Raw genomic sequence first — 13,759 nt, forward strand, 5'->3', positions numbered from 1 at the left:
TCTAGTGGTTAAGTGTTGGGCTTGAGACCAGAGGATCCTCTGTTCAAGCCCCAGCCTGACCGGAAAATCACTAAGTATGAAAAAAGGCAAATTGGATAATATGTGCACATTTTGCAGATGGATGGAATCAAGAAGTGTCAACTCTAATGATAAAGTGTTGCAGCTAACACCACAAATATGCACACACAACATAAAAGCGACAGAATAAGTCAGATCACTTGCTAAAAACACACAATTGCAACCCCATTTCAAGTGGAGTCAACTGGCACGACGACACGGCACATTCTTTCCTGGGAAAATGATCAAGGACAGAGTGCAATACTGCAAGTATACACAAGGTTACATGTCCACACATGGACCAAGATTAAGAATCGCAGGCTTTCCCTTCATTTAAGACAAATTTAATCAAGTTTTGAGCAATTTCACAGCATTTTTTAAATTGCCCATGTGCTGCTAGATAACTAGTAAGTTTGCGTTTTGTCATGTTTGCATATGAACTTTACACATTGTAGTGTGTAAAGTTGGACTTTTGGTAGATGTGGTGTTTTAGGCTTTGGTGGATGTTATGAGTGACCATGCAAGGAGACAAGTGAGGGAAGCCACCAAGAAAACTCAAAGGTATTCTGGAGCTTTGTGGCATTGATTGTAGAGACTGTTTTACAAGATCTGCCTGTTGCACCACGAGTCGTACTGTTGTGGTACGGAATAAAGACAAGGCAGAGTTTGGAGAATGTGGTATTTTTAGCTTTGGTGGACATTAACTGGCTGTAGCAGATACAGGCTTACTTTCCAGAGTTGGTGATAGATCAGCTGTCTGCCTGCATGGTTGCCATGCAGAACCCTAGCAAAGTGCAGCAACAGTGGTTTCTGTTGCTGTGTTTGTAACCATGTGGATGGCGTGCTCCAAGAATTGAAGATATGATGAGTAACTGTGCAAGGACGCAAGTGAGGAAAGCCACCAAGACCACACTAATGGTTCGTGCATTTTACAAGTTTTGACTGTGGCACCACCAGAAAGCTGTGACTAGTGGTGCAAATATGAGGCATTTATCTAGCTAACTGCTCATTTTTTTATTTTAAAAACATTGTGCCTGGAAAGCAACCAGGTATTTTTGATCTGGAGGTAAACAAGTTTAAAAAAAAAAAAAAAAAATCAATCACAAACCGAATAACGGTTTGTTCTTTTTGTTTGAGCCTTCACCATCATCTGAAATCTGTCCAATGGATTAATTTAAAGTGCCACGCATTTGCACAGCGTGGGGGTCTCCCTAGGCACACACACACAAAAAAAATTGTAAACCGTACAGTAGCCAACAGATCACCGGTGACACACGAAAGCTTTTCACTGAATCAAATCAACAGCCTGAGATAATTCAGTGCGACAAAGCAACAACGGCAGTGAGTGAGGCTTTATATGGGGATTTCTTTTTCCTCTTATTCACACACACACACATCACCGTGACGGGCGCCAAAGTTAAATTGGGTGAGAAGTCCAGCACAGCTACCAATAATGCATCATTGTTGGGAGAAATAAATGAGGTCAAATCAAATGATGTTTTCTTCTGTTTACCAGCAACCGCGGCGCATTTCTGCACAGGTGTGCGCAGTTCAATGGCATGATTCATTCCAAACTGGCAGCCCATTTTAAACATGCAGTCTACATGCCACATCACCCCTACATAACCAATCTATCAAGCCTAACCCAGCGATATGTGCATATACTCCCATATCACAGTGAAGGCTGGAAACTGTCAAAGATGGCGTGATTGAATTGTTTCCTTGCACTGTCACCAGAGGGGCTATTACTTCAAATTAGCATACAAATTCAAACCGGGACAGATGGATTTGTCACATTCCAGTCGCCATCTTCCTGGAAGATTGGCTGTGCGATGGAGATAAGACACCTGTCTCAGCTCCGATTGGCGGCGGCTCTGGTGGGGAAAAGGGGCCCCGGCATGGGATGGGAAGAGGGTCGGGGCGGGTGGGCGGGATGGATTTCCTAAAACGCTGAGGTGTTGGGCAATAAACTTCCCCACCCCAGTCTCAAATGATGATGAGGCACCATCAAGGACTCTGTGGGTGGTGGGAGATTGAGCTGTGGCAAGGCGGTGATTCACACTGTTTGGAAACACGCTGAACAATGCCTGTCTGGTGTGTTTGTGTTGCTACTTTTGGCAAGTTGCTGTCAAAGACAGACATAAAACGGCCCTGAAAACGAGCACGCGGAGCGAGCCGAGGGAGGAACTCTGCAGCACTCAGCTAAGGCCAAAAGTTTACACAGACCTTGGCTAAAAAGTTTCCAAGTTGTCTTAAAGTCCAAATGTTGCGTTAGAAAGTTAGTCAACTACAGTTCCATATAAAGTTACAAAAAAAATAATATTCCTGTTTGTTTTATTCAGTTTGACAAGTCCATATACATCAAGTCAACTCCCTCTTCAACTAGTCTCACACTCCAGAAACTGATCAATTTACTTTTAGATCCTTCTCATTGGCTAACTGGCAAAATTAAGGGTTAAGAGGTTGCATTTTAAGGCCTAATTTCTAACCAGTGGTTTCTTGTGTTTAAGTGACACAAATCTTAGTAGTAAGCAAAGGCACAAAGGCAAAACAACTCAAGAGAAGCCACCTGCACAAGATTCACTGTACCACTACCAACTGTACCATCCTCTGAATGAAAACAGAAGGCTCTCAGAACCATGCAGATTTGGAGATGTCCCATATAACTGACACTCAGGAATTAAAGATTGGTTCAAAAGCGCCAACAGAATCTCATGACCACAACTAAAGAAATGATGGGTGTCAGTGGACTTGTTGGCGATACCAATATCCAAGTCATGAGGGTCCTGGTGCTTCTCATCTTACTGTATGCTTGTGAGACTTGGACGCTAACCAGTAATCGAAGACAACTCGATTTATTTAGTACGAGGTGCCTTCAGATGACCTTTGGGTTCTACTGTAATGTCTTTGTGTCAAAGGAGCAACGTAAGGTGCCTCAGAAGACGAGTATAGCTTACAAACATCAGCTTCCATATTTTGACAAAGTGGCGTCTCTGCGCATGATCTAGCACATAAGTGCTGGAATGCTGAGGACACCAGTAGATGGAGAAGGCTAAGGAGTCACTCACACCCCACCTGGTTGCAGCAGATGGATGGTTATTTTACAGATCTGAGGATGGACCAGTTGTCTGAGTGATTGTCATCAAGGACACAAGGTGGTTGGTTCCATGGTGTTGTGGATGTGGTGAAGCATCAGACCGAAATATGATGATCAAAATTTACCTAAAAAACTTGAAAAAGTTTTCATTTGATCAAAAGGATAAATGCTGTGCCTTTTGGGGGAATGTTCTTGAGTCAGATGGCAAAAAAATAAAAATCGAAATGTAAATGTTCAGGCTTTTAATCCAAAGGCCATCATTCCAAATGAAAACCGTATTGAGATGTACTGGGAAAGGGACTGGTGCACACCACAAGCTAAATGGCCTCAAGAAGGAGCATCATCATCTGGAAGTTCTTTTCAATATTATGGGCCCAAAAGCTAAAGCTTGGTCACAACAGTCTTCCAACATGGCTACCATCGCCAAAATCTCCTTCAAAGTTGTGACAAAATCACTTGCAGATAATCTGAAAGTTTTGGGGGTAGCTGTGCCAAAAGTCTGATTTTAGTCCCAAAGATAATTTGAGTATTTTAACATGTCCAAGTAAATCTGACTGATACAAGCCAGAAAAGAATGCTACAAAACATGACAAGAAGCTTGCGGAAGACTATGCTAGCCGTTCAACTTGATTTCAGCAATTAAACAGCAATGTTACAAAATACTAAAAAAAAGTATGTACTTTTAACCTGCTAAAGAGCTTGTCATGATTATTTTGAATGAAACTTAACACAAAGTATATGGCACCATAAAACATGAAGTTGAGGTGATTTGAGTTTCTCACCAAAATGTATGTAGACTTACCACCTTTACTTTATCCTCGACCTTAAACAACCTTACAGCAGTTGAACAATATCTATAAATCTCACCCCAAATCTAGTTGTAGCAATTCTATTTGTATTCAAATCAAAGACTTCCTGCGAACATCTCGCCTCCAGAGACACTAACAAAATACATCTTTGAGACAATGACTTTCATTTGTAATTATGGCGGTCTGAATCAATGCCAAGCACTGAGCATGAAAAATTCTCCTTCAGAATCAATTCCATATAATTTCCAGATCAACTCAAACTAATGGGTTTTCTATTGGCTTCAGTTTGGAGGACTAATCTCTGGCACCATTATGTGGGTCTGTGTACGTTCCTTCACAAAAGGCCATCCACTTAAAAACTTGTCTCCCGACAGTCCCGAAATATTAAAGCACATGATAATTTCCTGACTTAGCATATTATACAATCTGCAGGCTTAATTTAAAACTCCCTGAGCAGGTCTGGTATCTTTGCCTCCCTACTTCCAGACACTACAGAGAATGTGAAAACTGCTTACGGGTTCATTTCTGGCTGTATCGTTGCAACGTTCTTCTCCAACTGAGGTAAAGTTGAAACGCAGAGCTGAACAAAGTGAAAGGTTACGTCGATTTCACGTAGCGCGTCCTGGACCTGCACAAAAGTAATAAGGATTAAACAAGTTGGACAAACTGCTTTTCAAAAAGGTGATTTAAAAGAACTGTGATAACTAAATGGGACCTGTGTTTCGCAGACTTTATCGTGCCAACATAAAGAAAAACGCTAAAAGCCCAAAGATGAGTTCAGAACTCTTGGGTTTTTCATGCTACCAACTTTTCCAAACTGAAGTCATCTTAACTATTAATGTAACGTTAGAAGTCATGTTTAATTTTGTTTTTTAGGGCATAAACCACACTTGTGAAATTCACAGCTTTGGGAAATCCCTTTATTCAAGTATGACACGGAGGTACGTTTGATTACTACTTCATAGTAACAATGCATGCCCCTGAAATAAACAAAAACAAGATTTAGTGGTGTAACAACTAGCAAAATACAACAACATAAACAAATTTGTAAATCAAACAAATTCACAAATGTTGCCACCCCCAGTTCAACATAGGTAAATCAAATACTTGCGACTCAGCTATCGGGTGTTTCACACAGATCTATAAAATCATTTATAAATAACTGCAGGATTTGGATGGTAATACTCAAATCCATTTTTAAGTAAATTGGTAAGTTTGAGCTGATCAAACACTACTTTTCTATTTTATGTTGTTGTAAATCATTTATATTTGGAGCATTTTCATTGACACAAAACTCACTGGAGAGGCCGTGTATCTGACAACTTTGGCACTACCAATGGTATTACATACCAAGTGATATTTTGTGTATACATAGATGAGTTACTTTCCAGGTTAGAGAAGAAAGGTGCCAGCTGTTGGGTTGCCAATTTTATGGAGCACTGGGTATGCCTGTGACCTCACATTATTAGCATCCACAGTGTCAAGTTTAAGAAATATGTTGAATGTTTGTGAAGGCTTCAGCAGAGAATACAATGTAAAATACAATTGTGATAAAACTGTGTATGCATTTCACTAGAAAACAGCTAAAGAATTATGTACAACTTGATGTTAGAAATCTGGCTTGGGTTAAGTGTCTTGTGTATGAAAACAGTTAATCATAAAGTTGCAACATTGGGTAAATGTAGGAAGGACACGATTAGAAACACCTACAAAATGTCATGTCAAAATATCATTTTATGGTGCTCAAGCAAAGAACCTGAGCGACAGGAAGACTGCTCAGTTTCAAACAGTGTAGAATAGATGTGTCAGAAGTCTTCTAGATCTTCCATATGGTACACATTGTATTTTGTTACCAGGCCTCTTGTTCATACTTAGTTCTCTTGAGCAAATATATTTCAGCTTTTTTTTTAAATGGTTACTTTGATGGTAAAATCGGACAATGTCAAGGTGAATGTCATGGCAAGAAAAGCTTTAATATACAGTAATAGTATGTTAAATTTAAATCTTATTGCAAATTAGTTGTCTGTGATATAGATGAACTGTTAAAAGTTTAATTACTCTGATTTTAAAAGGTGTTTTTACAAGTATGCACATAGTAATCCACTTGTTGGCCAGATAGAGGAACTTGTTTTACTTGTAAAGAATGTTAATGGTTTTACATCTGATGAATTCAAATTTATGTTGTCACGAATGTGTAAATGAATGGTTTTAGAAATTTTCTTCATTTTTTAAAGTGTTTCATGTTATTTTTAGTTATGCAATACTTGATTTTATTACTCTTATGCTGCCATTTTTTAAAGTACATGTAAATTTGAGTGCATGTGTGAATAAACATAAAAATTGCCTTATAAAAATTGTGTTTCTATAAACAATAAATAAGCATACTGATAGAGTGCTGCTTCCATCAAGAATATTAAATTCCACTTTAATGTAAATGCTTTTAAAATGCTGGATGATTAATTTGCATTTGGCATGTTTTACATTTTTTATAGACTTTTGACAAAACAAAGTTCCAATGCTACAAGTCATAGTATGTCACACATATGTTGAACATATGTTGATTTTGGAGACTGCATTTTCAATATTCACCAAGAGCCTCGAAGAGCATTTTGTGCCAACAAAGTCATCCTTCTGGAGGACTTGCTGAACCAATTGAACCAATAAATTGTTATTGGTTCAATCATGTCGTGTTTCAAAAATTGGCCAATGGTTTTGAAGTCCGTCTGGTTGAAATCAGATGAAAATGACATAAATGGTATGGTTACATCCAAATCAAGGACAATTGTGATGCACTTCCATGGTTTGTTTAATCCATCATAACCTGTCTTGAGCCAACTGGTTGTAAAATTTAGTTTTACATTCAAGTAGGTGAGTCCTTATACATCTTGTAATGTGGTTTGATTTTTAAATTAAAAAGAATTATCTTCAAATTGGTATACAGAATCCAGATTTTTATTTTTTTTATTTTACACTAGAATTAAATCAACTTTCAGTTTGATTGGATGGCCTACAACAAATCTATCGTAATTTGGTAATACGACTGTGTGTGAATGTAGACAAGCATGAGTATTAAATATTCAGGCTTCATAATTCTTAAAATTGTAAAAGGCACATGGAGTTTCAGATTTTGACACAATGTGGTGCAGCTGGAACAGAATCCAGGATTTCACATTCGGAAATGTTTGTCATTATCTTGCAAACAAGACACCATGATGTCTAAGAGCTCCTCTGGCAGCTCATACGCGAGTTGCTCTGCAAACAGTGCGTGAGGGTTACTGTAAGTGAAAAGTTCAGGCACAGACGACAGCGGAGGGAGGAAAAAAACAAAAAACAAACTTTATTACAAACATTTTTATTTCCGTTTAACAGTTACCAGGAAATGTGACCAGACTGCCTCGTTAGCGCCTCCGTGACAAGAGAACATTACGCCTGCATCAAAACACAGTAGAAGAGCAAAAAAACCTTCGCTCCAATGACGAGCGCCTTTCAACAACACTTACAAGCTGGTACCTGCAATTATGGATGTCTTTAAGCGGAATGTTGAAATTAAACTTCAGATATCATGTTCGGGCTAAACTCATTTACAGTCTAATTCCAGTAGTGCTTAACGCTCCTAGCTTCATAAAAAAATAAACCCAGTAACAGAGCATATTCAGTCATTATGAAAAGCGACGTGACACAGAGAGACAAAACCCAATTCCAAAAAAGATGAGCTGAGCGCCGACTGTGTTCACATACTGGAGACACTGTCACAGCGCACACACAGATGGATTTAGTACTGAGTGTATTCCTTGGATGAGAGTTTGGCGATGATGCGCTCCAACTGTCTCTTGGCTTCACACTGGGGGAAGTTACTCATCTCGTAGTACTGGGGGGCAATTTTCACCAGCCTAGGAAAGGAAGCAAGGAAACAGCAGTCGCAAAAGCTGTCAAGTGTACATTGTGTCACACAGGGAAACGTGGGTGGGGTCACATGCAGTAAACATTAGATTACGTATAGTAATAGACAAAAAAATCATTTTAAAATCCTCTTAAAAATAAACAACATGGAGAAAAGAATGGCGGCTATGAGAAAGCTCATCTAATTAAATTGTTATGCAGTAGTGGTTTGAGTTCATGTCAGTTATCACTGTGAGAAAATGAGGTCAGGGTTTTGTTTTGTTTTTTAAACGCCTGGAGCTGATGATCATGTGACCTAGTGGTGGGCAGGACACGAGTGTGATACTGTGCCACAAATATGGATTACTCAACCCCCCCTTAATAGTACAGAACCACTGCCAGGCCAGATATTTCCGTCCGTCTGTCCATGCTCAGCACAAGTCCCGTCCTTTTACTATCAGTCTTCAAATTCACAGGGAACATTCTTGGGACACAGACCTAGGACAAATTCAAAGATAGTGAACCGTGACATCTTTTAAGAGCTTAAAAAGTCGCATATTGTTCCTATTTTTAATGGTATGATCTTCTGGATGTTAGCATGGCAACGTCACTTCCTGGTGTCACTAGGTGCTAACTTCGCTTTGTTTTTGGCTAGAAATAACATCTCTCTCACATATTATGTAAAGGCTAGCAAGAAATAAACACTCCTAAAATGCTGTTATTATAAACCTGATAACACCTCTGGAATAACTTACAAGACAGTTCGTAGACGTCAGCATGCGCTAACTCAAAACTAACTTCCACTCTTGTCAAAAGCTCATGTACACATACACGCACGACCTCCTGCTAATCCTATGAAAACGGGAATATTGTTTATGATTGATTGAACATGTACAAATTTTATATAAGACAACAGGATCTTAATTAACAAAACAACTGCAAATTATAAAGAATACAATGCTCATACAGCCAAGGGTATTTTAACACTGCGTTAAATTTTTTCTTATTATGCCAACAAAAAATAAAGCCAAATATCCTTTAACTGAGAGAACAATAATCAAGGCGGTCTGTGTGGCCAATCAGTTTTTTTTTGTTGTTGTTCTGGTGAGTCAAAACTCCTATTAAAAACTTTTCTTTTTGATTGAACTGGCTATAAAATCTTTTTCCACAAGAACACATAGCTTCACAGGCATGGAAATGGTTAAACTGGTATCGCTCATGACCGGGAACAAAATGCAACCCCTGATTGGATAAACACATAAAACTGTGTAAAAAAAATAAATAAATAAATAAATATTTGATTCAGGAACTTTTTCCATTCAGATTTTAACACAGATTTAAACTTCTCTTGCTCAAATAAGATTCTTATTATGCCGTCATAACAGCAGCATTTGAAGCAAATAAAAATAAAACAAATAATGTCTATGGTATCACTCTTATGCTGCATTGAGGCTCGGCTGTGAATTTTAAAGATTTTCCAGTATTACAAAATGCCTAATTTTGCCAGTCCACCAATAAGCATGTTCATTTGAAAAAACAAACCATCCATGCTCATTGTAAAACTCAATTTATGACCAGTTTGTGTTGCACAGTACCCGCTGATAGACTTTGCTAACGTTGCCAACAGTGACTCCAGAAGTCCAACTTACCACTCCGGTTTGACGTCTGTGCACGTGCGAATGTAATTCTTGGTGGTTAGCACAAACTCGTTGTAGAGCACCCACTCAGGCTTGTGGTCCAGCACAGTGGAGGGGTGCAGCTGTACGACTTGGTTGTCCTTCACCGTCAGGTAGTGACCTGTGCGCTCCAGGTGAGCCACCTGATCAACAAGAGCAAAGACAAATTCATTGAAAAATCCAGTCCGACGGTGAAGAATGACTGCAAAACTCTCGCGCTTTCTATGAAACAAAGCAAACGCTGATGGCAAACTTATTTCTAATTGCGCCTTTTCTCTGTAGGTAGGCGGTAAAGCAAGGCGGTTGTGATTAACCGGAGCAATCAGTCTCAATAAAGGCTGTTCTAAACAAAGACGTGATCTCAAATGCCGCCAAAACCCAAACACAAGCCGCAAATTTGTCACCGAGATAAAGGTTAATGTTGACAAATATTTAAATATTAACACCATAATTCAAGTTGTCAGGATGCTTGTTGCAGGTAGGCCTGATAATGGCTTCGTGCAAAATGTGATTTATTTCCTTGAGCAAGGAGCAAATTCAGTTGATTTCTTGTCGTGCTTTTAAAACAAAGCAGCTCTGTGAACATGTGTGTGTCTGTGTGTGTGTTCCCCATTTAAACAAAAACTCTTCCCCCAGTGTTCGTTTGTCAAATAAAGCGTTGTGGTTTGAAAATGAATTTTAATAATAAATGAGAATAAAAACAAACGGAACGAGCGACCGACCTGCATGAAGAAGCCGGTGACCAGCGCTTTGCGGATGTTCAGGTAGTAGTCCCTGCTGCTGAACTCGGTGCTGCGCCGTGGCAGGCTGAAGCGGTCCATGATCCGGGACAGCTGCTGGCGCACATTGTCTGCCGACATCAGCGAGCGGTAGTTGACGAAGTTGTCGTAGCACCACTGCACGGACTCGTGATCTGTTTGGGATGAGGATGCATTTAGGGTGCTCTGAAACTTATAGGTGTGTATGTGCGTTGTCACTGGAGTGGACTTCCTACTTTGTTTAAAGGCGTGGTAGACGTTTAGCAGCGTCAGATGGTCTCCGTCGATGTGGGCGAAGCACATCTTGGACTCGTCCGCCGTCTTCTTGGCCTCGGTGGGTCTGACGAAGCACTGTGGGACTAAACAAGGTTGGTATAGGCCCCAACACAGCCGCCCACAGGGATAAGTTAAGCAAATCCCAAAGAGAAGAACAAGGCCTCAGCTGAAAGAGGCACAGAGCACTTCACAGGGCACACAGTATTGTGAAGTGTTGGAACAGGAGAGAAGAAATGGGCACCAGATGCTAGTTAACGCTTCCTGGCTATTAAGGCTGATACTCACACATGATCCAGCAAATGTAACGGCGCAGCATTCACCCCACACAGAGTAAAAATAAAACCTTGTTGTCACATTTGCAAACACTGCTGTCCGTCCTGTGAATTTACTCCGAATCGCATTCCGTCAAAAGATGCTTCATTGTAGCTTTAATGGGCAAAAGCTGTTCATTGAGCCTCGCGGCTGGTTGCCGTGGCAGCAGCACTCTCAGGTGTGCATTTGCTGCTTACTCTCATAAACTCGGCAGAAAACCCACCGTCCTGAAAGCCCTGCTTTAAGTGCACGCCACGTCCAAACAGCTAGTTAAAGCCATTTCCACACTCTCAAAGACCAGCGCGCTCCCTTCAAAGGCGTCAAGATCCATCTCAATGAGCAGCATTCTGGTTTGCCAGGCCCAAAGTGCAATTACTGCTGCAGCTCAGTGCTGCTGTTCCAACTACATCTACACATTTTGTACAAACAAGTTTGGGGTTTTTTTTTTCCCTATAATGTTACACTTTTACACACAAACAACAGTGAAGATCCCTGGCCTCTCTTCCTGAATGCTCAGATCAGGAGGAGAAAACTGCACTCAAAGCAACATTTAAATGAGGAACTTATGGATTTGGGTTCTTCTTGGAGATGGTTTTAGGTTCATGTTTTCATTCGGGACAAACTCGATTTTAAATAGCCAGGGATTAATTTTGAACCCAAAAACCGCCACAAGCATGTAACTGTAAGCAAAACAACAAGGCCCTCGTTGATAGCCAACTTGCTAAAGTAAGCGGCTCACTGTATAATCAGGTGTTTCCAAAAATAATTAAATACCAGATTGATTAAATAGTTTTTGTCCCAAGTTTAGGGATGAATCCAAAAACATTTCAAAATACTCAAGGTGGAAAAATCCTTACGTTCCCACCTTACCTCTTAGGTATGATATGCTTAAATTGTACGCCATGAAAAAAAAAAAAAAGAAAAATTCATAGCACACAGTCTGGTCCCCAACTACATGGACAATTACATTTTTTGTAAACCACAATATCTTCATGCTAAGATCGCTTCAGTGACAATCAGCAATCTAGAATCTGTGATGTTGTCACTGTGGAAACTGAAATGTTATGTTTGAAAAGAACAGTGTGGTTAATTTTTATTCATAAAAAATATCTAGTTGATTGTTTTCTGAAATCTAGCTTACGACTCGCTGGCTGTAAATAGCTAACATCTGCTTGGATTGACCCGTCCCCTGGGTCTGAAACTGAAGATCAGAAATCAAGCCAGCCAACAGATGATATGCAGTACATGTTGGAAATTTTAGTGTCAAAAGGTAAGACTCCATCACAAACCATTCTTTAAATTTCTTTCAAAACATGTTTGGTAAAATACTGGAAAACAAAGCCCGTGCTGAAACTTTATAAAAGCAAAAACTACATTAAAAATAAATTTATCATTTTGTATTTTGAAAAGGGACCTCAAGACAACTGTTCCAGAAAGTCAGGGGTAAAACCAAAATCAATTTATACTGTTTTACACGTACTGTATGTTCTGGAGAATAAGTCCCCTTATTTTATTTTTTATTATTTATTTTTTTACAAGTTTGAGAGGCCCTGCAAATTATACTCTGAAAAATCATGCACTTATTACTAAATAAAATAAACTCCAATAATTCAAGTGCACTCCAACAATGCACAAAAACCCCAAATTAAAGAACTGACAATACATAAAAAGAGTGCAACTTACTGCAATGCAACTAATACTCCGTCAGGTGCAACATGTTTTTCCCCTCACGTTAATAGCCATCTGTTGGCAGGCACACTAAAAAAAAAACTTAATTAAAAAAAAAAAAAACTTGGGCTGCATAAGATGTAAATAAAAATGGAATGTGATGTTTTGTTTAACCCTAATATTTCAGTGAAAATGGTAAAGATAACAAAAACAACATACCAAATGTAGAAACGGAAAAACATGGGTTATTTTACAGCGATGAAAGTGGGTCATGGGGAAAAAAATCCTGAACATTTTGGGCAAGGGAAAAAGGCGTGAAGGCCCAATGCCCCTGGCAGGGAGAATGGGGGTTCTCCCCCAGAAAAATTTGAGATCTCAGATTCATTTTGGTACCTTTTCAGGTCTAAAAAAAAACCCTCAAAAAAATGTAACTTTTTGTTGAGTTAGGTCAATTTTTCCACCCCCATCTTTTCACACAAATTGTATTGTACTACAAGCCTTTAACCCCCCCAAAATACATTGTGGTTCAGAAAAGTACACAGTAAAGAAAATGACAATTCAAAGAACTCAAAAATAATAATTCTCAGTACCAATTCAAATGGAACAATAGGAGTGTTTATGGCACATTAATGCATCAACTTGTTCAACCTTCACTCACTTCTGAGTTTTCCTAGTTTTGGCAGGAGCTTTGGAGCTATTGATAATCTCCATTTTCAAATTCTTGGCCATCCTAAAATACTTACAAATGTGTTCTTACTTCAAAGTTAATTTCTGATTACTGTACATTTTGAAGTTAAAAAAAAAAAAAAAAAAAAAAACTTATTGTATTAGAAAACTTGTCATTAAAACATTTTTAATTTATAAACTATTCTTTAGAAATCTTTGATGCTCATCTGTAAATTAAACCATAACCCATCTGTTATTGTTGAGATAATTTCTTGATTAAACATTATAAGGAACCTCTGGGATTTATTTTTCTACAAATAAAATAGCATGAAAAGTAATGTGTACATGTAGCAATGGTAGATTCCTTCATTCAGCAAATGCTGAGCTGGGAGCTTCACCCGTTAGCTCCACTTAATGTATGATTACTGGAGGAAAAACGCTGCTCATAACTTTTAAAGTCCACAACAAAGTAAACCGTTAGGAGAACCACAGTGCAGTCTCATAAAATATGACTTAATAAACTCCCAAGCCCAAAACAAAATAACCCTTCTTATTTGGAGA

General features: G+C 39.0%; 1 protein-coding gene across 2 annotated transcripts in view; it reads right to left on the reverse strand.

Moving 5' to 3' along the window:
- Positions 1 to 7,262: 7,262 nt before the first annotated feature.
- Positions 7,263 to 13,759, reverse strand: part of dhx15 (DEAH (Asp-Glu-Ala-His) box helicase 15) — a 30,627-nt gene continuing 24,130 nt past the window's right edge. Inside the window, exons 11-14 of one of the 2 annotated variants that reach the window (XM_034164201.1) lie at positions 10,513 to 10,635; positions 10,241 to 10,431; positions 9,492 to 9,661; positions 7,263 to 7,853 (exon numbers count right to left, since the gene is read on the reverse strand). In XM_034164201.1, coding sequence (XP_034020092.1) covers positions 7,736 to 7,853; positions 9,492 to 9,661; positions 10,241 to 10,431; positions 10,513 to 10,635 — 602 coding nt within the window. In that variant the 3' untranslated portion in view covers positions 7,263 to 7,735. The remainder of the gene's footprint in view (positions 7,854 to 9,491; positions 9,662 to 10,240; positions 10,432 to 10,512; positions 10,636 to 13,759) is intronic. The other variant, XM_034164202.1, reaches the window with a different exon arrangement.

This window comes from Thalassophryne amazonica, chromosome 23, assembly GCF_902500255.1.
Source record: "Thalassophryne amazonica chromosome 23, fThaAma1.1, whole genome shotgun sequence".
NCBI lineage: Eukaryota > Metazoa > Chordata > Actinopteri > Batrachoidiformes > Batrachoididae > Thalassophryne > Thalassophryne amazonica.